Below are 25228 nucleotides of genomic sequence, written 5' to 3' on the forward strand. Positions count from 1 at the left end.
TCTTTAAATGAGTAATGTTAACCCATGCAACAGCAGTAATTTTCTTCTCTTTTGAAATCGAAACATTATTTGTGTGATGCCTATAGTTCGTTCACTCATTTATTTATTTATTTGTTCACTCCTTCAACAAAATTGAGTTTTTACTATTGCAAGCCAATATTTTTGACTCCATCTGCCTTCCCCTCCCAAAAAGCCCTTTTATAACAGATTTAAAAAATCAGATTTAGTTTCTCCATTGCAAATGAATAATAGACCTTGTAATGGATATAATTGGTGCCATCCTAGGATAAATAAAAATAGGATTTGTAACACTTTAAGGCCATCTGGAATCCAAATATATATCACATGATTCTTAGCCAGGATAAAATTATTTCTTAATTATTCATTCACTTGATAAATAATTAATAAAGCCTGCTGAGAATGCAAAGATGAATGGAATAGAGTCTGACCCTCCTGAGGTCTTAGTCAAGTGGGAGAGAGAGCCCTGTAGACAAATGCTCATTCTATGAACTGCAAGCACTTGGCAAGCTCAGAGCCACCCAAGATATGATTGGAGGAGTGGCTGTGAGGCCAGATCTGATAAGTTGCACATACCATGCAGGGAGTGTGGTCTTTTGTCTGTAGGCAAAAATAGGGACTTTAGGAAGATTTTAAAGTGGCAGAGTATGTGGAAGGAATATGCATGATGAGATCTGTATTATAAGATTACCTCAGTCCAGCTAGCATGGCTTAATGGTTGAGTGCTGACCTGTGAACCAGGATGTCACGATTGGATTCCCGGTCAGGGCACATGCCTGGGTTCTGGGCTCGATCCCAGTGTGGGACGTGCAGGAGGCAGCCAATCAATGATTCTCTCTCATCACTGATGTTTCCATTTCTCTTTCCCTCTCCCTTCCTCTCTGAAATCAATAAAAAAAAAATTCAAACAACAACAAAAAACACATATAAGATTACCTCAACTTCAGTGTGTAAAATAGATTAAACAAAGTCTACTTTATAGGAAGGTATATTTGTTTGCTTGAGCGGCCACAGTAAAATACTACAGATTGGGTGAGTTAAACAACAGTTTATTTTCTCAGTTCTTGAGTCCGGGAAGTCCAGAATTAGGATATCAGCATGGTCATGTTCTGGTGAGAGCCCTCTTCTTGGTTCATAGATAGGTCCTTGTCACTGTGCCTATATATGGTGGAAGGGGCTAGGGCAGTATGGCGAAACTATGACAAGTGTGTCAGAGGTGACACCCGAACTCATTTTTTTGGTTGATTTTTCTTTGTTAAATGGCATTTAAATATATAAAATAAATATCAAAAATATAAATCTTTGTTTTACTATGGTTGCAAATATCAAAAAATTTCTATATGTGACACGGCACCAGAATTAAGTTAGGGTTTTTCAAAATGCTGACACGCCAAGCTCAAAAGGTTCGTCATCACTGTGCTAGGGAGCTCTTTTATAAGGATATTAATCCCATTTATGGGAGCTACCACCCTCAAGACCTACTCAGTTCCCAAAGGCCCCACCTCCAAATACCATTATTGTGAGGATTAGGATTTATCTATGAATTTTAGGGGGATACAGACATTCAGAGCATAACATATGGGTAAGGAATAAAAATGTGGAATAGACCTTGGGCCCCGATGCCATGATGGACTTTGCAGAAGTTCTTTCTTCCTGAAGAATTCTCCTGCAGCATCCTTTAAGCTCCTTCTTCCTAGAGCGGAGGCTGGTGGCATTTAGGCCACAAAGCTATTCCGAAGGAAAGAGATGTTGGAACTAGTGTTTCCGTGAAACAAAAACCTTATCAGTAGGACACTTCATGATTCCACACTCCCCAGGAAGTCTTCTGTGTAGCTTCTGATGATATGGAGTTTTTATTGGAAAATTTTTCCAGTTGTGGGCGGGGGAGAAGCAGAAATGGGAGAGGAAATGAATGTGGTCTCCATTCTCTCCATCTCATTGCTGTCACTATTGATCAAAATAACCTTCCCTGAGAGGTTTCTTTTAAAATTTTATTCTTGAAATGCTTCATTAAAATTTCAAGTTATAAAATAGAAAAAGTCAATTTTATTGGCCCTAAATTTTGCTGTATGCAACTTCCTGTCCAGAGTGCAAATTATTGAAATTGACATAGGATGTATGTGCAAGGTAATATCCCCTTTCGTAGGCTCCTCTCTAAATTTCAAGATCTTCTGTAGAGTGGATTAGATTATACAGTGAGTAGGGACTCTGAAGAGAAAATAGAATTGTGTATTGATGCCTTCAGAAATATTATTTGATGGCAATAAAATATTCTCTGAAATTCCCTTCAGAGGAGAGAAAATGGAGTTTGTTTGCAGTAATTGCATTTTCTAGCATTTGCTCTCACACTTTCCAATATAAGCCAATTGGAACCTGGGATTTGGTTTTGCTTATTGGCAAAAGTACCATGTAAATTGATCTGTGATGCATTTAAAGAATATGCTTTTGAAAGTTTGGAAATTGAGATGGCTCTTTCTTATTAGATTTCAAGAGTATTAGGGTTCATTTCTATATTTTAGTCTAATGTAATATTAGCCAAATATGTTCTTTTTCAATTTAGTTTTAATCAAGTTCTGGAAGACCATTTTCATCTAGCCCCAGTGGCACTGTTAAGGCAGAGATTTTATTTCCATTGTCAACCCTCTGCTCTGGCTTCTGTGGACCAGCCCCTTGGAATCACGGCACAGCGACGTCCTGCATTCATTTGCCCAGGCATTGCTTCAGCATGCAAAAATAATACCACATAGTACGGAAAGATTTTTTTATTATTCTCCACAGGTTTAAGGTGGGGAGGGAATCTAAAAAGCCTCAAAATCATTACTGGATGTAATGAATATAGCCTTGATACCCGTGTTATTTTTATTTAATTTTATTTCCACCATACTGAATGATTTACAGTGCAAACACATAGGATTTGCATTTGTTCCTCTAATTATTCAGTAGAATAATTGACACTCGTCCTTATAATTATTGCTGGAAGGAACACCTTTTCTTAGTTATTTTTTAAAGGCTTTTCTGGTGAAAAAAACAACATACTATTCTTCAGCTCGCCATAGACTTTGTCAGTTAACACTACCAGTTTGTTAAAGATACTCATTGAATACTCCTTTAAGGTGGTAGGAAGTAGGAGATGGACCCCTTATCCTGAATGAAGTGACAATGCAAAACAGAGGACAAGATCAAAATCATAATAATAACAATCACCCTTTCTGTGCCCGGGTAGGGTTAGGTCCTTTATAGATCTTTCTCAATCTGCATATCCACTCTGTAATGTAGGTTGTACAATTATCCTCACTTTTTCTGATAAAGGGAAAGTTAAATAACATGTTTTAAGTTTGAGTTTCATAGGTAAGAAGTGAGTGAACCAGACAGTTGGTCCTAAATCTGTCTGACCCCCAAACCCATCTGTCTCTACATTCCAATACATTTGAGTGATATGAACATGCACACAGCTGGTCGGGATGAGTCTTGACAAAGTCTTAACCGAATTTTTCTTGTGACTCCCCAGTGGAACCCTCAGTTGGATCCAGTTTAGTGTGTTCAGATCGAATTTGTTGTACGGGATATAAATCTGTCCCAACAAGACAGGGCTTTCATTTGGAAGGAGAAGGTGGTATAAACAAAAAACAGTGTAGAGACCAGCTATGGTTCCAGTTGTCCAGCCAGATCCTAATACTCAAGTATAATTGGAGCCACACTACTGGTAACAGTTACCACCACAGCTTCACATTGTAGAACACATCATGCTGGCCTGGGTGGCAACTTAGAGATACTCATTTGGAAAATGAAGAGGATGTTGTCATTCACTTTTACTATGTTATGATTGTCTTTTAAAATATATGAGCGTGAATGAGTGTTTCTATAGTGTGTGTGTGTGTGTGTGTGTGTGTGTGTGTGTGTGTGTGTTTAAATCACAGAGTCTTGTTGGATACAGTTATGGTTGAGATAGGAATGCATGCAAACCAGTTGCTGCTGAGCAAGAATGAAATTTCTGAGCTGTTTGCAGGTCCCTCGTACATAGTTATGCATACTAGTATGGCCTGTCCTCTCATGGTTTACACTCCTACGTTATGTTACCTGTCCTCGGTGCCATATCCTGGTGACTTTTCAGGTCCAGAGGTGGTCTGCTTTCCTCCGTGGGGGATGGAGTTTTGTCTCCTTTGTATAGGTTGAGGCTTATAACTTCTCCTGGTGCCTTGAGATTCTTTTCTCGTTGAAGGCCGAAGAGGAGGAGGGAGAGTTTCAGCTGTGGCTTCTTACCCCAGCCCTGATTCCTGCAGCAGGCCGCTGGACTCTCACTCGGCATTCCTTGCTTTCTCCTGGGTTTCTGGCCAGTCCTGACATCATTGTAATATAGTTTTCTGTGTTTAATATTTCTTAGACTTGGTTTCCCATTGCAAGCATGGAAGAAACCCTAATGCATGAGTTTCAGAGGAGAAGGTAGCAGTCTGAACCTGCTGTGTGGCTCCATCAGCAAGTGTGAGTATTAACGTTAGAGCTGTCAGGACTTGTGAACATTAATGGAGCCTGACGGGGGACAGACTGAGGTCAGAGACAGCGTGACCCTGATTGAATGTTTCTGGTGGCTTTGCAGCCCAGGCAAGTGAGTGCAAACCATGGAGCCGAGAGGGGTTGCTGGAGGTTCATTCATTCACTTAATGGGGTAGACAGTGTGCACCAACTCAGTGCCAAGCATTTTCCTAGGTGTTAGCAGGGAAAGATGGTCTCTGCCCAGTATAGCTGAGAGAGCCCTTTCCCTGCCTCCCTGGACTCAGCCCTTCAATGATATTAGCCCCCAGTAATTGTTAGTGATGGAATTTATTGGTAGATGACCTATCTCCTAGCCCATTCCACAGCCTCAGAGTTCTTCTCCTCAAAGCATTGGTATTTTTTATTCCTTTCTTACTCCTGCAAAATTTTCTGCTTGGCTAGTTTTTAAGCCCAAGTTATTATTATTCAGTCCTCAGTGGAATAGAGAGACTTTAAGGGTTTGAACATTCTCCCTCTCTGCTAGAGTCATGATATTAAAGGCATAATCATTTTAAACAGAAGACATTGCCTTCTTTCATCCACCTGGGGGGTACAGCAAGGTCCCTTTATAATATTGGCATAAGGACACAGTGTTTTGAAACAGGCCCTTGGCGCTGCCCCATGCAGGCTGAAGGTTTCAGAGATGTGATTGATTGTCTCTTTTGGTTAGAACCAGTCCCATGATGACAGACCTGACTATACGTCTGTTTTATTCTTTTTAATCTCAGAAAGTTAGTTTCTTTCCTGCACCTTGGCAAGGGAAAGTGGGCCCGAAAGCTGTGCCCTGTGAGTTTGGCATCTGGGAGCCACAGCAGGTTCTCTTTCTGTCTTGTCATCTCTGTTGCTTTCTTCTTGCTGCATAGTGAGCTTTATCTAACATAAGGGTTAAGCCACAAACAATTTTTATCTTCTCGTTTATTTTCAAAGTCTATAATTTCGGAGTATGGAGGGGAGTGGGCATAAGGATTGGAGATCTTGAAATGTGTCAACTTTATACAACTAGGTTTTCTTTTACCCAGGAAACCCAACAAGCGGTGTTTTCTTTGGGATGTTCTCCTTCACAAAGAACTACTGTTGTGCTCTTGGTTCCTTTATTTCCCCTCTTGGTTTTAGCAGAATAAATAGGAGAGAGCAATCAATTCGCCTGATTAAAATGGTGCATAGAAAAGGTGGTATCTGTCATTAGCCATGTGGTTGCCCCTATTTCCCACCGTTCCCTACTCATGAGGAATGAAGAGTATGGTGCAGGAGCTGACTTCTAGCAGGTGGCAAGAAGATTCCCAAGAAAAGTGACTGCTCTGGAATTGACTTTGGATTTTTATCTGACCTGAACTTGAGTTTTCTAGAGGAATACATTCTATAATGATTTGTAACAGAAAATTGGTTGCAATTATATGGTACTTAATCTTGAGGGACATTAATTTTTACTAGTGGTGTGTCGGGTAGGGGCAAGTTAGCAAGGAAACTTGTTCAGCCAAAGCAATACTTACATATGCTTATTTTAAGATGGTGATGCACATGTGCGCTAGTCCTTACTGCTCTCTAGTACTTCCACCTAGTCCAAGTCACATTTCTGTGTTACCTCTCTGGCCCCATAGAGGCATTTAGATTTATTACCTTGAACTTCTACTCTCCAGTCATAGTCTCCTCTTAGTTCTCCTAATAGAGCCAACACGTTTTTAAAGTTGAGCAGAGGAGCATTGTTTCTCTTCTCCTTCTCAAGTCTGTGACCTTCCCTTCTTGGGTAGGCTCCCAAATTCTTCTGGGAGCTAGAGGGTAAGAAATTACACCCATAGCTGCAGTAGTATCTGGGGAATGCCTGAAATGAGCCAGGATGTGTGTTGTCAGAGTTGCGAGGCTGACATGGCTCAATGTCCGCTGGAGGAGAAATCCATGACACAGCCAGGCAAACATCTAAAAATGGGGAGTTCTATTTCATGGCATAAACAAAAAGGGCCATAGCTGCTTGGAACTAGAGAAAAAATCACCGTAGGTGGAAGAATGATATGAGGAGGACTTGAGATAGGTCTAGAGCAGTGGTTTCCAACCTTTTTTGGCCATGCTCCACCTAAGCATCTCTAAAATCTTGATGGCCACCCCCCCCCCCCATGACAAATAATTCTTATTATTCAAAACAGTGAACTTCTGTTCTTGTGGAGAAAGCCTAAAAGGACATTGACTTGGTCTAAACAAGCTTCCAAAGAACATGGCACTCATGAAAGAGAAAAATAAAAGAAGGAAAGGACAGTTGAAGTACTGAGGAAGAAATCACTAAGAAATTGTTAATAATAATAATATGAATGATGTGAAAAAATAGCAAATACAGTTTCAAAACATATAATAGAGAACTGAAATGCATAAATATGTCACAATATGTATTTATATACTCTATATGAGTCCCCCGAGAACCATAAGAAATGCAAATAACTGTTAATAACTCATTCTCCAACTGCCCCCCTTAAAAATCAAATTGCCCCCCTGTGGGACGTGTGCCCCACGTTAGGAACCACTGGTCATAAGGTTGTTAAAAATCTAAAATCACCTGAAAGAAAAACTAGCACAGGAGGCAAAGGAGCTATTCTTGTCCCTCTGGTGCCACCAACCTTGCCTGTGACTCTGCTTAGTGAGTGGCAGCACCTCCCTCGCACTGTTTCTTCATCACTGAAATGGAATTGCATAAATCAGTGGTCTTTCTTTTTAATATTTTTAAGCCAGTGATACCTTTCGTCAAATGAAATCTTCCCCTGAACTGTAAAATAAAGGGAAGCAGGGCCCTCCCTTCCGCCCTTGGCTCTTTCCTCATGTCGCCAAGGCTCATGGGGCACAGCTTTCAAATCACCACATCAGGCTGTCTCTGTGGCTCCTTCTGGGTTCATGTGCTGTGATTTATAGGAGCCGCGTTAAGTGACAGATTAAATGTCCAGACTTTGATAAGGAAGGGAGCTGACCTTGACACAGTTTGCTGTATGTCTGCTTTAAAGTTGCTGTGGATTTATCAGACATGTGCGTACCTGAAGATCTTCAACTTTACTGAATATTCCGTTCCTCTCTGCACACGCATCTGATTCTATGAAGATATTAGGGACGCTCCGAATGAGTAGTCACTGGAGAGAAATGGAATCTGGATGTTATCTGTCCCAGGTTATACTAGTCACTGTGAATGAGAAGCCGATCCTGGCACTTTTTTTGTTATTCAGTAAATATTAGACGGGATGGCTGACATGGGACAACAGAAGAAGGAACGAAGTGGTGTGTTCAGGTATACATTTTGCAAGATTAGAATCATCTCAACAGAGGTGGGTATGTTTGTACTGTGTGTAGCTTGGAAGCCTCATAGACCACCCACCTCTAGATCCAGATGCTTTAATGACCTTAACAATACTTCTGTCAACTTGAAGGGCACCTTGGACCATGCCAGTTCTTGCCTTTGAAAAATCCAAGTTTTCATTCTCATCTGCAAATGCTTTTTTTTTTTTTTAGACTATTGCCATTGTGACCAGGGAGTGATCCAATCTGTGGATAAACTGATATTTTTCTTGGATAGCAACTGGGAAGGTTAATCGTTATAATAATTATTATAATGCAACTACTGAGTGATTATGAAGTGTTAGAAATTGTAGGTTCATTACATGCAGTATCTTGCTTAATGCTCACCAAACTTTGGGGGTAGTACTATTATTTTCCTCCTTCTTATATTTCAGGAAACTGTATTAAAAAATAGTTGTTGGAGATTATTTGGGTAGACTGGATTTGGAAGCAGGGAATATGACACTTCAGGGGGACAGCATGACCCTGGTTTAAATCTTGTCGAAGCCCAGATGGCAAGCTCAGTTCCTGGAATTCTAAGGAAGCTCCTGGCAGATCTTAGAGAGGTTCATTCATTCCTTCACTTATTCAACAGATACTAGCTGTGTGCCTGCCATTGGGACAGTATTGAACTGGGTACCTTGTATAAAACAAAGAACCATAAGCCAAGGTTCATGCCTTCAAAGACTTCATAGTCTAGGGGGAGACATGTCATATGCAAAGAGCAAAACTTAAAAAAATGGAGTGAAAAATAATTAACATGCACTGGTTGTTTGTGCTCCATATCATGCATGTGCTTTAGAAGCTTCTTCTCATTTTATCTTGAAAACAACCTATGGGGGGATGCAGTTATTTCCCACGTTTGCTAGTGCCTGTTAAGAGAACATAAGGACTCCACCCAAGGTTATGCAGCTGACGCATGGCAAAGTCTGGAGTCCCCACTGTTGACTCCAGGCCACCTCCATGGTTTCATTGTACTAGTTTAAAAACTGAATCACAAAGAACAGAAATGGGAAACATGCCGTCAGAAAATATGTTAAGTAATACCCTTTGAGGTAAAGATGAAGAGGGAGAAAGTAATGAGACAGCCAAGATGCAGAGGGAGCTGAAGAAGAAGAGGGGGAAAGGCAACATCAGAGAGGGAGGAGGAGACCAGAGTGGGACATCAGGATTCAGGGAACTGATCCTTTGAGCGACAGGAATGCCACTGCAGTGTGATCAATAGAGGTGAGAAGGGAGAAAAAAGTCTTGTCCTGGCTATTAGGTTATTATCAACATTCCAGGGTAAGCTTTTGGAAGAGAATAGAAACAGAAGCCAGATTTTCTTGGGTAAATTCTGAGTAACCATTTGGCTCTAAGTTGCGAATTCTGATAAGAGTCACCCATCAGGCAAGGCAAACATGATAAATAGGCCAGATGTGAGAAGTAATAGAGAGTGGGGAGGTCTGTGGCAGACTGAAGGTCAGCATTGCCTGATCTTTTAGTTTTCCAAAGTAAGCTAGAAAACCAGATATCCAGTTTTCTAAATATTAGTTCAATTAAAAAAAATAAAATAAAACAGTTGAGGGCCAACTATAATATACCCGTGGGCTGAATTTGGCCTACTACCAGTTGCTAGCCTCTGGAATTCTCTTTTCCGAAGTATAGAAGTGAAATGAGGAAGCATCTCAAAGAAGAAGCAAAAGTTAGGGGTGGTTTAGGTTTGTAGGTGAGGTACGTGTGTGTGTGTGTGTGTGTGTGTGTGTGTGTGTGTGTGTGTGTGTCAAGGGCTGCTTGTTTTCTGTTTTCTTGGGGTGGGGAAACATAAACTCACTAAGGAGGAGGATTAAATAGAGAGAAAGATCCTATATAATCAGAGAGCTGTCTGGAAAAGGAAAGTGCCAGTGGGAGTGGGAGGAATGGGATTAAGAGGCCAATTTTTAGAAAGATGAGATTATGCAAACAGAGTGATAGGACAGTTAGGAGGGAGTGAAGAGAGCCTACCTTGAGGTCAGAGGGCACATTGTATGCCAAGAGGGGAGTCAAAAGGAGCCTGGAAGCTAAAGAGGTGACTGCTTAGGGGACAGGCCGCAGCAAGAACGTGGGACAAGTAGGATTGCAGAGCAGCAGTGAGGATTCAGCTGGCTTTCATTATCCTTTAGATTTTAAGTGAGCATCTATTTATGTGATACCACTAGACCAGCGGTTCTCAACCTGTGGGTCGCGACCCCTTTGGGGGTCGAACGACCCTTTCACAGGGGTCGCCTAAGACCATCGGAAAACACATATATAATTACATATTGTTTTGTGATTAATCACTATGCTTTAATTATGTTCAATTTGTAACAATGAAAATACATCCTGCATATCAGATATTTATACTACGATTCATAACAGTAGCAAAATTACAGTTATGAAGTAGCAACGAAAATAATTTTGTGGTTGGGGGTCACCACAATATGAGGAACTGTATTAAAGGGTCGCGGCATTAGGAAGGTTGAGAACCACTGCACTAGACGATAACAGATACAATACAAGATACAGATTAGAATAAGACTTAATTGCTGCTTCTAAGAAGTTATGGCCTCACCATGGTCTATAGCTCCAACCTGATCCAATGGACTAGTTTCCCACATATTATGCATCACTTGCTACCATCATCATATCTGTGAATTAGCTGTGCTGTTATTTGCCATATTTGTGAATTATCTGTACAATCATTTGTTCAATAGTTTTCTTTAAGTCATCTCATGTATTATATGTAGGCTGAGGCAAAAGTAGGTCTACAGTTGTGAGTATGCAAAACACAGTTTATTCTTGTATTATTTATTAATTATTATACTATTTTCCATATGAACCACTGAAACTTACTTTTGCCCCACCCTATATAAAAATGAAAAAGAGAAAAGTGAATTTATGTTATTTGCACTGTTACAGTATACTTTTCAGATAATGTATTTTTAAAACATACCAAAAAAATTGACATTTTGTCAAAAGTTTATCGCCATTCCACCTAAAATAATTTTGTATATCACAAGTAGGACATATATCATGTCTTGGGAAAGATGGGACTGGTTAGTTGGTTGAGTGCCTTAGGTCATTTAAAGCAAGAATTTTTTCATGTGGTCTTGGTTTTTTTATTCAGGCAAGTCTGAATAAAATAGATAAAAGCAGGCATCTGTTTATTTGATGCTATTTGAATACCAAGAAGTTTGGAGCTTGACTGCAGAAACTTTCAAATTAATATGGTTTGGAAAAAAATAAAATGCTGTCAAGTAACAGGAGGTTTGTCAGTTGCCCTGCTTACACTTTTCATATAAAACATAAAGGTTGGCAGATTATAGATGAAAGGTCAGTTCAGCAAAAAAAGAAAATATGTCAGACAATCTCATAACATAGGTGACAGAAAATGGAAGTTGGAAACTACTATTGGATTCTCAGGAAGAGATGAGTTTGTTGGCAGTGTGTAAATTTCATCACGGTTTCTGCGGCTGTTCATTTTGGTGGCTACTTCTTTATGTCGCGTCTCCCAATTTGATTTAAAAGACCCCGAGGAGTCCTATCTTCCTGAGGAAGATTTACTTTGCAGCAGTTTTACTTTATTTTTTTTACACTGGTCTGAAGGGGAAACATGTACTTCCTTTTGCCTTGCCTCACAATCTCACCCTTGCCATCTCTGAACCAAAGCTCTAAAATGGAAAAAGCGAGAAGCCAAGCCCTATTGCAAGAGCGGTGGTGCATAAAGAAAAGGCTTACAGTGAGTCCATCATCATGAATGATTAAAGGGAAACCGGTCAGCTACAGTGTGACTTGTACAAATACAGTTGCTCAAAGATTCACGCTGGTAGGACCTGCCTTGGAACAGATTTACTGTCCAGGAAAACGTTCTGGACTCAGGAACACAGGTGAATTGGGTGTGTCGTGTTAAGCCAGTGGGGTCACAGAGCCTTGATATTAGAATTGTGGGGCATCTCACAAGTTTCCAGTGTGTGCAGTGCTGGGAATTTGCAGCCTGTTATGTATCTTTCATCTGTATTTTGATTGCAAGGAATTGTGCAAAATATTATCATTATCCGGGTAGTTTACAATATATGCATTGCACTCCTTATTGCATTATGCTAGTGCAGATTATAAGCTCACATAAACATGCATTGGAGAGAAGCTTTCTGTTTTCCACGAGCTGTCCACCTTGCAAATAACTGAGGCCAAAGGCATGTCACAGCATCCTGGGCTGGCAGCCAAGGATACCCATTGACACTTGGCCACTGTGTTTTCAGTTCCACCTTTCTCTTATTTTCTGACTCCTTCATCGCTCTCTTTAGCCTCCCCATTAACCTACATGCTGTATATGCTATTTTATTGCTGTTAGATGCCTAAAAAGTGGAAGCCAAAGAAAAACCAGTAGCATTACAAAGCATATTTTAGCAATCTTAAAAATCCCTTCACTGTTGGCAGATACATTTGCAGTGTGCTACTGGGATTGTGGACTTCACAGTGTAATAGTCCCTACAGTTTGCATTGCTGAAATCCATGTGGACCCATGACAAAATTTGCCCCTTCCTCTCCCCTGCCCCCCAAAAAAGAATTCTCTTCCCCACTAAACTTCATTAATTAAATCATTGACTCTGGCTTGCTGGTGAGGACCAGTTCTTTACAAGTGTATCCAGTGTCCTGCTTGTGGTAACTTTCACTCTTCCTGGGATAGCAGGGAACATTCATTTTGCGTTGGACCCAGGAGCCTCGGGAAGCTGGAATTACAGGCACCATTGTCCCTCCCTTTTTTTCCTTTCAAAATAAAATGAAATGAGTAGCAGCCTAGCGGTGAGGGTTGAGGAATGGGTAATGAAAACGAATAGAAAGGGCATTAATTTCAGGATGGGGACAGCTGCCCGACACTATCTCCCTTTGGATTTTGGTTCTTATAGCATCACGGTGAGTTATTAATATGTATGATCTGTACTTTATTCAAACATTATAAATCTATGCAGAAGTCTGGTGTTTGGGTTTTCCTTTATAGCTTTCATTCTTCTTCCCAGAATTATCTCATTTCGATCGAGAAACTTTTGCATAAAAAGCACACACCGAGAACTCCCATTTCCATTCCATAAATATTAAAAGGGGGTTAAGCTTTACAGTTTCTTTTCCCATCCCCAGTGGGTGGAAAGTTAGCCTGCTAATGGGGGGAGGGAGAGGCATTATTAATGTTCTTTTTATTCCTGAGTCCAAAGGTAGACTTTAACTTACATATGAAATTGTATTACGGAGCTCCTTTCATTTGTTTAAATTGTGGAATGCTTGGCTGTGCCACGTTTTTTATATGAAGGATATGTTTAAAAATCTAGCGGTTATCTAAGTTGTTAAGAATAGTTGGTTGACATATTTTATTAAAGTATGGTTGGCATAGAATATTATATTGGTTTCGGGCATAAAACATAGTGATTCTATGTCTACATGCCTTACAGTGTGGTCTGCTTATTTTTTGAGGACTAAACCAAGTCCAGACCTCTTTTAAGGATCGTGATTAAAGTGTTTTTTGCTGGATTCATCACAGTGACTCTGCAGCATACAGAAGAGGGAAATGGAACCAGAAAACTTAATGTCTTCTTAGTAGCTTTTTAGCTTCTTAGAAGCTTTCCATTTCCCATTTATTGTCATTTTTGTTAGCATAAAGGAGTAGTCATAAATTTTGGTTCCCATGGAAATATAAAGGAATGCATGAGCTATTTCATTTGGGCATACTGGCTGCTAATCACGCAATCTTGGCTGTTGTACTTCGTGATGGGAAATGAACGTGCTAATTGGTGCTCTTTTTTTTCTTCTTCTTCTTTCAGGAAACCTGCCGTATGAATATAAAATAGTGATTGCTGGGAATCATGAACTGACATTTGATAAGGAATTCATGGCAGACCTCGTTAAACAGGACTACTACCGTTTCCCCTCTGTGTCCAAATTGAAACCAGAGGACTTTGACAACGTTCAGTCCCTCCTGACAAACAGTATTTACTTACAAGACTCGGAGGTAACAGTGAAGGGATTCAGGATATACGGTGCACCTTGGTAAGTGTTCATTTGAAGAGTCTTGCCCTCTGAATTGCTCAGCGCTAAGAAAGCGTGGTGCATGCAGACTTTGGTGCTTTAATGAAAAGGACGAGGCTGGAAAGAAACCTTCTTGCTGATTTTCGGACAGAACACGGTCGGTCGTCTGGCACTGCTGGGGAGGGCTGTGCTTATTGTTTGCATTGTGATGCAGATGTCTTTAGGCAATATCGATGGGACCTGGGCTTTGGCAGATGTGGGAAAGGCTTCCTTATGCCTCAGTGGGACACAGATGGATTTGGGGCAAGGTCTCCATTGCTCCTCTCCGTGCAGATTCAGCTACACTGAACATTCCATCCGCCTTCGGTCACTCGTTTCCCTCTCAGCTGATAACTGGAGCACTCATAAAATAGCTTGCTTAGATTGGGGTTTCTCAACTCTGACTAATACATCAGAATCACTAACTCTGACGAAATACAGATTTTGAAGCCGTGCCCACGGAGACTGATTCTGCTTCCTGAAGTGGAGCCCAGGAGTCTGTGTTTTTCAAAAGCGGATGCAGCGGCAGTTAGGAAGTCACAGGCTGCGAGCTCAGTCCTAGAGTCCTCAGCACTGAGATCTAGAAAGCTGGGAGCAGGGGCATATTCTTTGGGGCCAGTCAAGAAGTATGTTGACCTTGGCTCTACCAGTCATCAGTTGTCTGGTTTTGAAGAAGCTAATTGACAGAGTTTGAGCCCCAGTGTCTGCATCTCTAAGGGGGTGAAAATAATAATCACTTTAGAGCGTTATGATGAAGATTAAGTCACGTGACATTTGCAATGGATTTAGGTGGTTTTATTAGGATAATAATTAATAACTTTCTGGCCTTGGCTCTGCCACTAAGTATTTATAGGGTCTGGAGCCTTCAGAGCCAGATTTTTCATCTTTAAAATGGGACAGTTCAGATAGATCATCCATATCAAACAAGTCTTGGATTTTTATAATTTATGTAATTTTCCAGCGTTCCATGTGTATATAGAGCAGAAGAATTAATTTTTACCCACCCAACCTGGAGAAGTACTCCAGCCCTGCCCCAGGAGTTGCAGGTTAAGGCTGGAAGAGGACAAAGAGAGTACATTCAGATTGGCTACCGCATTTGACAGTTTGGTTTGTCCTCTGTAGCATAGAAAGTTGAGATATCTTCTATTTTATTTGGCATCCGAAAGGACTGATGAGTGGGTACAGGAAGTATATCTGTGTTAAAATCAGCCTAGCAATGGTTTTGAACTCTTAACTGAATCCTTACTATGTATGCCAGGCACTATTCTAAATCCTATTTATATCTAGTATCTCCTTTATTCAAAAGATCTTTCTTTAAGAGATAGGCACTGTTATGATTCTTATTTGGCAGATGAGAAAACTCTGGCACAGAAAGGTTAAAGAACTGCTCAAGAATCACACAGGTACCAAATGGCAGCCTCCTGATTTGAGTCTGACAGCAGGGTACATGGAATGGCTGGGTGGCGGTGGTCATGGTGTGGGAATCAGAGGTTATTATCTGCAGTGGCTATACCCAGCTTTCTTGATGTATATCAATTAATTACTTTATATGTGAGAAGGCGGTAAAGGGAAAAGAGAATAAACAGCAGAAATTAGTCTTATTAAACAGGAACCTGAAAACGAACCTCAGGGTAGAGTGGGAGGTTGATATGAGCATTTCTGGGTAAACAGTAGGAGAAAGAGGGAGCGTTTCAGCCGCTTCGTCCTGACTCTCTGGTAGTTGAGGCATGACCTCTGACTGACAGAGAAGCTCTGTGTGGAGTCCCGGCCATTTATTCAATAACTTCAGATGATTTCAGAAAAATCTTCAAAGGGCACAGAAGATTGAAGGCTACTCCTGAACATGCAGAACTTTCCGAGATCCCTGGGTTGATAGTTGCGGAAGTGATGATAGCAAACAAACTTCCTCCCTCTCTGTGCAGACCCAGACCTGTGTAGCGTCTGGTTTAACTAAATCAGATTAGGGCTGTGATGAATGAGGGAGTGATTTTGGATCCTAGGGCAGATTTTGGAGCATCTCAAGAAATAAAAAACATACCATTGTAATTCAAATATGGTATGTGATGATAGGTAATTCATGTTTGGTGGTGGTATAAACTTCGGACAAAGTTTATGTCTGCACTGGATTCATATTATTCAGGAATTTTATGTGAATATTGGAAAAGGTGGTAAAGATAAGAAAATAGGCACCATTAGCCATCTGAAATGTTGTCTTGAGGTTGGTTTTGTACATATTTTGTTGGGGTTTCCAGAAAGTTTGAACTACTTCCTGCCTAGCACCTCACTACAGCAAAGGAGATCTCTACGTGGAATTTGTCTCATCCATAGGAATTGTTGCTACTTTGTCTTTGGACGAAAAATGCAGAGGTTGGTGAAAAGGAAATTCCAGTCGCATCCTATATTTTGGAGGCTTCAGGAATTTGGGTCTTATTGTGACGCTGTTTTGTCCAAATTAATATTCCCAGGACTGTTGATCATCTGAACACTGACTTAGGGAAGCTTCCAGGAGCATTTCTGTGCAGGGAGAGCAGATTTTACCAGATATCCCACTTACTCAGCTCTGGGACCTGGGGTGCGTTTCTGAACATCTCCATGCATCTGTTTGCTCATTTCTGAAGTGGGAGATAGCAGCCTGACGTCCCTCACGCGGTTGTTAGAAGGATAGATGAGTTAATGCATCCGCAGCACGCAGAAGACTTCCTGGCATCGAGTAAGCCTTTGAGAAGCTATTACTGATATAGTGGGGTTGGTGTTTCCAGTCTATTTTGTACCTTTGTCCACTCCATACGAAGACTATTGCACTAGGAGTCTGATGGGGTGGGTTCTAGCCTCTGCTGATTGGGTGACAAGGTGAATCTCTCAACTTCTCTCTTGTCAAAAACAGGGGCAATGGGTTCTGCACTGGTCTCTTCCTGTGCCACTCACTGTAACGTCACCAAAGTCAGAATCTTCAAAGTCGGGATTTTGTGGGCCTGCTTTATTATTTTAATATCTTATATACATTTTTTAACCTCTTTTGCTATTAAGAATTCAACTAGAAGCTAAGTTACCACTTTTCTCGCTTCAGAAGTTAGGTTTTTCCTTCCCTGAGATTCTCCCATTGGTGAATGCTTGCTTAGTAACCCATTAGATATTGTAAACCACCCCCCCCCCAAACTATGGGAACAGGTTTACATTTGATTTGTATGCCTTTCCAATGACTTTTTTTTTGAGGAAATATTAAGTTCTCTGATTTGCTGATTTGTAAGTGGTGCTAATCGATAAAACAGAAATCAAAATAAGAACCTAGATACTAAAGATTTCCATCCTGTCATGGGTTTCTCAAAAGTAATTGCCATCTGACCAGGAAGATAGCTATGACTCATGTATCTAAAAAATGTGACTTGGTCTCCTACAGGAAAGGAATATTAGTCCACATTCATTACATGCTTACAGCTTGTAATATTACAAGTTATAAACATGTAAGGAGAGTTTTCTAAAGATCAGGGAGGATGAAAGCAGTATCTCCTGATTTACCATGTAGTGGGAACATGTATGTGGAAAATAACAGACAACTGCAGCGCTTTCACGTGTGTTTACAATTGGAGTGCACGCTACTCCTTAGATGCCCAAGGGAGGCAGCTGGATATGGTTTGTTGGGTCTGGGGAAATTCAGTGGCCCACACTGAAGACGTTGTAAGTGGGGTGACTTGTCCAGGGAGAAAGGTGCTCCCCTGGAAGGAGGATGAAAGTTGATGCCTTCCTGGGGACACCCCTGCCTCAAGAGGCCTTTTGACAGCTTCTTGTGGCTTCTGTCTATTTTCCTTCACCATCTTGTTATTCCAGGAATCTTAAAGAAAGAGATCAGGCAGGATGTGCTGTCGTCTTTGGGAGCTGCAGTTCAGCCACACCTTTTCTTAACTTCTCCTGTTATGTTTTTCTCCCCCTCCTCGGGGGACAGAAGAAGAGGGTCTGTGTTGCAGGCAGCTAGGTCCCCCTAGGACTTTGCTGTCCCCACAGGAAAGCTTGTGGGTTTCTTGTATCCCTCGTGTTGATTCTCTGCCGCCAAGATGCTTCCTGATTTCCTCTTTACGATCACTCAGCTCTGTAATGTCTTTTCCAAAGGCTGAGGATGGTTAGAAAGAGGAGACAACACTCTAATCTGTCCAGTATTAGCCACTGTGGTAACAAACTGCTTGTCTGGCCAGGGTAGAGGGACAGTGGCATTTTTGAATCATTTTTGTATTTTTGGTTACTGTTCTGTGCAGCCAGCATTTTAGTGCAAGCAAGTTTTGGCAAACTCACTCATGGAACTTGGCATTTAAACACTCACTAGCCCCTTCCTTTTTTTTTTTTTTCTGATTTCAGCTGCTCTTTTGTTTCTAAGGTACTGTTTAGAGAGAAAAAAAATCCAGGTGCTAATTGACCAGCAGCCCAGCTACAAAAAGTAGAGTCTATATTGCTCTGAGCAGAGCGGTTGTGGGGTTCAGCAGCAGCCTGCACCTCGGTCCCCTCTTCCACAGCAGTGCAGAGCCGGTCTCCCGTGGCTTTTAATGAATATGAGTGGGGCTTTCCGACGTGCAGGAATTTGATCTCTGGGCTGACCAAGGGGTCAGGAACAAAGAGCACACTTTTTCATGTTAGAGTAGACCCAGGTGTAATTTGTCAGATTTAGTAACTGTGGAGGAAGTGCCTTAACTTCTGCAGCAGGAAAATTAGATCTGGAGCCTAGGCAACGTAATTCTAAAATGGCTGAAATAGCAAGAGAAAGCCCATAGAGTTGCATTTTCAAAGAAAGTGTGAGTAGGACCCGGCCCCCCCCTTTTTGCTTCCCCCCATTTAGGATCATAAACATGTTGAGTTCATTCATTCATTGAGATGTAATTTTCTCAGCATTTTTCAAAGTGGGAGTTAAGTGTTGATTCCACTCTGCGGCATTGGTCATTGTGCTTGCATACCAACAGCCACAAGGTTGCTCACATTTCTTTGCTCTGTTCAGTGCAAGAGTGCTTTATGTTTACCCTGTCGGAAAAGCGTCAGATGTTTTAATTTCCAATTATAAGTTTTGTAATGCATCATGTACTTTGATGACAGTCTTCAAGTTCTCAAAATAGCAAACAAATTAACAGCAGATATTGAGTGAGCGGACTCGAAAACCAATTGGCAGTTCATATGATAGAATTCAGATTTGGGGATCGGTGGAATGGGCTCATTTATTTTATGATCGCAGTCATACTTTGTCATTAACTTGGCCAAAGAAAGAAGAAGGAAGAGGAGGAGGAGATAAAAAAAAAAATCTCCATATTCAGCAGGAAAGCCCTTTCACACCAAAGAACCAGAACTATACACACAATGTTGGTTCTGTACCACGTTCCCAGGATTCCGACTTTTATTCAGGAGAGTTCAGAAAGGTATTGGCACAGAAAAGGTCTGTGTGTGTGAGTGTGTGTGTGTGTGTGTGCGTGTGTGTGCGTGTGTGTGCGTGTGTGTGTGCGTGCGCTAAACAAATATGCACTCCGCTTTTACATGATTCTGTTTAAAGGCCCAGGCTAGCATTTCATTTTTCTTGGCTCAGGGCCCACAGACTCTCCAATAATGAAACCTATGGTCAGGCCCGTCCTGCTCTAAAGTTTCAGGCTCTGTTTACATTTTTGCCTGTTTCTGAATACAGCTGACTGCTCTTAAAGCTGCCTGGGGTCCGATTCACTTATGGTTTGACAATTGCCCTGTTTATTTGAAAAAGGAGAAAGCAAAGCCAATCCCTTGGCTTCCTACCTCCCATTGACGGCTGTGTCAGCATCTACCATTTCGAAAGGCGGTGTATGCAGACCTGGTGATGTTGAAGCCACCTCCTACCTACCTTTCCTCCCACTCTGTCCAAACCTGGGAGGCCTGTCCTGTGCCTTTCTCTGATGTGTTGGTGGTGGTTGTATAGACAGATGGGGAATAGAAGTGTTGGTTGTGTATCAGCCACTGGCATACCTTAAGTTTTTGCCTGTGCATTCTGAGAGACAAAATCAATCAGCAGACAATGATAATAAACTGACATTTGGATGGTATTTTTCACTCAGAGTTTTCACGTGCTATCACATTTGGGCTTCACAATCATCCTAAGTAATTAAAATTTAAGTAGTAAAACAATTCTAAGCAATCAAAATCAGCAGAGTATGTATTGAAAGCAACAATAACCAGCATTTACAAGTGTTTATAGGTCTCCTGGGCATTGTCCCATGTTGACGCAGGAGATCAAGATAGAGTTTTTAACAGAGAAGGTGACGTGCCCAAAGTCACAGAGTTAGTTTGGGGAGAAGAGGGGCTAGAATCCCGAGTTCCTTTGCTGAGTTCTTTAGACTAAACCAGGGTATCCTAGTAACCGCTGATGTCCCTCTGCTCCTTGACCTGAGGCAATGCAGGAAGTAGCCACTTAGAGCTCTGGCTGTGTCCATCTAGTGACAAAAAGGGCAGACAGAAGTCCAAGCCAGTAAGCTTCAGGAGCTCTCAGGACCCAGTGATAAGGTGCCTGTGGGGGGAAATAGGAATGTGGAGGTGACAGAACCAAGGGACGATCCATTATCTCTTACATGGTGTGCTCTGGAAACTAGGGTTTTAAAAATGAATAATCTACTTCTTGTAAGACCTGGACCAGGTCTTTCTGGTGTTTCTGCTCCATAGAGACAGCTTCCGTTTGCTTTGCACACCCATCAGGGGGGCGGGTGTGAGGTGCATGTGGCTTTTTCCCTCCCAGGAACCAAGTAGCAGGTGAGAGAGACAGCAGCCCTGGGCATATGCACCGAGAAGAAAACGCTGGCCACGTGCCCCCACTGAAGTCAGGCCTGGCGAGAGTCCAGACACCAGGCTACAGAGAAGGCCTGGACCTTCACGTTGAGACCAAGCTGGCTGGCTGCCGGGTGCTCTTTCAACCTCTCATGTTAAACTGACAGCTTTCTTTTTAACCCAAAGCTGCTGCTGGTGGGTAGAAGGGATTCTACAGTGGCTATAAGCTCCATGAGGGCAGAAATCCTGTTGACTTTGTTCTCTAGGCATACCCTAGGCTAGCCCAGTGCTGGCATGGACTGGATGCTAAGTCCATATCTGCTGAAAGAATGGATGAGTAAGGGTGGTGGCAGTAGAGATGTGCCCATGGTTGATAGGCTGAAGGTCTACACAGATGAGACACCCAGTTACAAAAGGAAAGAAAGTATTTCCAATACAAGATCTAGCATAGCCACCAATCTACAAGGAGGACCAGAGATGGTAGAATGTAATGGAATCAAACAGAGTGCTAAATTATATTCATGAGCTTCATGAACATATCTAGATCCTTCCTGAACATTCAACAATACAGAAAGCATAGTAGCATCTCTCCAGGTGTGCAGGTTTAGTCAAGGTGAAGAATGGGAGTAGTTGGACAAACTTAACTTGAAAGCAGTTAGAGTCTTCAAAGGAAGGCTCCAACAATAGTTTTAGGCTCTTCATTGCCATCTTTCCCCTCAGATGCCTTATCTCCAGGTTGTGAGCAGCATGGAAATCTCCATTAGAGTTGGAGACTGCATCTCCAAGCTGCGGTAAAGGAAGTCAGCATGAGGTGTGAGTTTGGTAGGAAGCTAAACCAGATGGGCCCTCAGCAAGTCTTTTGGACATTAGAAACCAGTTACCAGTATTTCATATTCTCTTTTTGCAACAGTGGAATTCTCAGTGGTTGAATTCTTAGAGTTAAACTGAAGTCATGTCGATTCTGTGCCATTTATTTTCAAGCTATTTGGCAAACATGGATTTCTCACTTTATACTCTGAACACTAAGAGTAGTGCGAATTTCTCCAGGTGTTACCAGATAGGGAGTCCTCTAGGCCTCCATTGACAGTCTTGACCCACCTTTGCCAGATTCCCATACACTGCTGCTGCTTTGCCTTCCAGGGGCGCACTTCTCTCCTATAGCTCAGATGTTCTCACAAGTGAGTTCAGGTAACTACATAAGTTCCTTTAACTCACTTACCTTGTTATTTCATTTCCCTGAACTGCAAATTCATCTGTCAAATGGGTATGCAAATAATAATTACTATGTATTGAGCATCACCCACAAACAGGTACTTCATATAACATTGTTTTGAAGCCTCACAGCAACCCTATAGAGAAGGTAATTTTACAAACCCCACATGGGTCATGATAAAATTGGTTACAGAAGTTAAATAACTTACCCAAGGATGCCCATTTCCCAAGAAGTTCAACCCCACAGCCTTTTTTTTCTTTTTCTTTTTCTTTTTTTACTATTCAGTATATATTTCATGAAATTAAAATGTAATGATGGTGCTATGCTAAGATTCTGGCACTCAGGAAATGCTCAGTAAGTATTATTTTCTTCCCTGAAAAGTAGCAATTGTGTAACTTTGTAATGGCTAGGTTTTTTGTTTGTTTGCTTTTGTAATCCTCACCCCAGGATATGTTCATTGATTTTAGAGCGAGAGAAAGGGAGAGAGGAGAGAGGGAGAGAGAGAGAGAGAGAGAGAGAGAGAGAGAGAGAGAGAGAGAGAGAGGAATATCAGTGTGAGAGAGAAGCATTGATTATTTGCCTCCAAGATGTACCTCTACCAGAGATTGAACCCAAAACCTAGTTATTGCCTTGACCGAGAATCAAATCTGCAGCCTTTTTGCTGTATGGGATGATGTTCCAACCAACTGAGTCACTGGCCAGGGCTGTTTGTTTTTCTTTTTCTTTTAATAAATCTTTATTGTTCAGATTATTATAGTTGTTCCTCTTTTTTCCCCATAGCTCCCCTCCACCCGGTTCCCACCCCCACCCCATGCCCTTACCCTCCCCGCACTGTCCTCGTCCATAACTGTAAGATTTTTGTCTAATCTCTTCCTGCACCCCCCAAGAATGGTCAGTCCACTCCCTTTCTATGCCCCTGATTCTATTATATTTACCAGTTTATTCTGTTCATCAGATTTTTTATTCACTTGAGTTTTAGATTCACTTGTTGGTAGATATGTATTTGTTGTCACTTTGTTGTTCATAATTTTTATCTTTGCCTTTTTCTTCTTCCTCTTCATTTTTTCAAAAATATATTTTATTGATTTTTTACACAGAGGAAGGGAGAAGGATAGAGAGTTAGAAACATCAATGAGAGAGAAACATTGATCAGCTGCCTCCTGTACACTCCCTACTGGGGATGTGCCCGCAACCAAGGTACATGCCCTTGACTGGAATCGAACCTGGGACCCGTGAGTCTGTAGGCTGACTCTCTATCCACTGAGCCAAATTGGTTAGGGCATTCTTCCTCTTCTTAAAGATTACCCTTCAGCATTTCATATAATACTGGTTTGGTAGTGATGAACTCCTTTAGCTTTTTCTTGTCTGTGAAGCTCTTTATCTGACCTTCAATTCTAAATGATAGCTTTGCTGGGTAGAGTAACCTTGGTTGTAGGTTCTTGGTATTCATCACTTTGAATATTTCTTGCCACTCCCTCTGGCCTGCATAGTTTCTGTTGAGAAATCAGCTGACAGTCGTATGGGTACTCCCTTGTAGGTAATTAACTGTTTTTCTCTTGCCACTTTTAAGATTCTCTGTTTGTCTTTTGCCCTTGGCATTTTAATTATGATGTGTCTTGGTGTGGTCCTCTTTGGATTCCTCTTGTTTGGGGTTCTCTGCACTTCCTGGACTTGTAAGTCTATTTCTTTCACCAGGTAGGGGAAGTTTTCTGTCATTATTTCTTCAAATAGGTTTTCAATATCTTGCTCTCTCTCTTCTTCTGGCACCCCATAATTTGGATGTTGGTACGCTTGAAGTTGTCCCAGAGGCTCCTTACACTATCTTCATATTTTTGGATTCTTTTTTCTTTTTGCTTTTCCGGTGGGGTGTTTTTTGCTTCTTCGTATTTCAAATCTTTGACTTGATTCTTGGGATCCTCTACTCTACTGTTGGATCTCTGTATATTATTCTTTATTTCAGTCAGTGTATTCTTAATTTCTGATTGGTCCTTTTTGATATCCTTGAGGGTCTCACTAAATTTCTTGGAGATTTCTAGAAGATTCTTGAGTAACCTTATAACCGTGGTTTTGAACTCTATATCCTCTTTGTTTGGGGTTTGGAAGTGCCCAGATGAGGCCCAGCTGTGAAGCAATGCAGGCTGCTGCTGCCAGGCCTTAGGCCTTCTTTTGGAAGCTTTGGAGCTTTCTGACCCAGCTGCAGTTTGTTAGGTTTTAGGTAGCAAAAGGACAGGCCATTGATATGCAAAAGCCGCTGCACACAGCTTGGGTGGGGTTGTAAATTGGGTGGGGCAGGGTCTCAGGGAATCACCAGGGCAGAGTAAACTGCAATGTCTGCCAGTCAGCCCTGCTCCGGAGAGGTCCTCGGGTCTCTGTGTCCTGCGGCCCCATGCAGGAGCAGTGATCGCTGCGAGCACCTCTGAGAGAAAGCTGCCCTCGTGTTCCAGCCCGATGCCAGACAGTCCAGTTTCTCCCTGTATGAGTCTGGGCCCCCAGAGTCTCGCCCGGAACTGGAGTTCAGAGCAATCGGGAGCTTATATCTCTCTCCTGATTGAAAAATACAACAGCACACCCAGTTGCTGGCCCGTTTCACGCACGCCTTCGGACCTTCGCACCTTCACACCTCCTACCAGTCTCAATGCGCTTTTTTCTTTCCTTCTAGTTGTAGAACTTCCACTCAGCCAGCGACTTTCCTGTGGTTCTGGATGCTATTTGTTTTGTCCCTTAGTTGTAGTTTTGATGTGGTTGTGAGAGGCAGCAAGCACAGGTGTTTACCTATGCCGCCATCTTGGTCGTCTCTTTTTCTTTTTTTATGATGGTATACCAGTGTAGAAGGGGAGAGTAAAAAGGAGCAGAAATGAGGTGAATAGAAAACTTAGTCTAGGAAAATGGTTACCCCTATTTGTGTGTGTATGAGAAAGAGAGAATTTTTAAAAGCAATTGTTCTACAGTTTCTTTGCACAGCAAGTTGCTTATGATCTGGATAACTGCAAACCATTTAAGGAAGGAACTCCATATATCAGCTGCACTAAGTCAAAAGACATAGAAGAGTGAATGGATGTCTGTTAAATGAAGACATATGGGCATTTTTAAGGTCACTTACATGAATATCGTTTTGAATATATCAGTAACACTTGGTACTGTGTTTCCACCCAAGAAAAATAAAGGTAATCTTGGATGGGAACTATAAATTGAATGTGGAATGTTCCATGAGGACTGCTTACCCAGGAAATTAGTGACAAATTTGACAGCCTCTGCATTAACAGAATGTGTCTACATCCTGTAAAATGTAGAAAAGATGAATTACAAATCTGCATTAATTCAGGAGGGGATATAAGTTTTGCTCATATATTAGAA

The 25228-nt window shown here is 41.6% G+C and overlaps 1 protein-coding gene across 5 annotated transcripts in view; it reads left to right on the forward strand.

Annotated features, from left to right (window-relative positions):
* MPPED2 (metallophosphoesterase domain containing 2) overlaps positions 1-25228 on the forward strand; it is a 169927-nt gene that overhangs the window by 75266 nt on the left and 69433 nt on the right. For all 5 annotated transcript variants that reach the window (XM_081099570.1, XM_081099567.1, XM_081099568.1 and 2 more), the window contains one exon: positions 13665-13890. In XM_081099570.1, the coding sequence (XP_080955696.1) occupies positions 13733-13890 (158 nt within the window). In that variant the 5' untranslated portion in view covers positions 13665-13732. The remainder of the gene's footprint in view (positions 1-13664; positions 13891-25228) is intronic.

The sequence above is a fragment of the Myotis nattereri genome (assembly GCF_964212035.1).
Source record: "Myotis nattereri genome assembly, chromosome: 9".
NCBI lineage: Eukaryota > Metazoa > Chordata > Mammalia > Chiroptera > Vespertilionidae > Myotis > Myotis nattereri.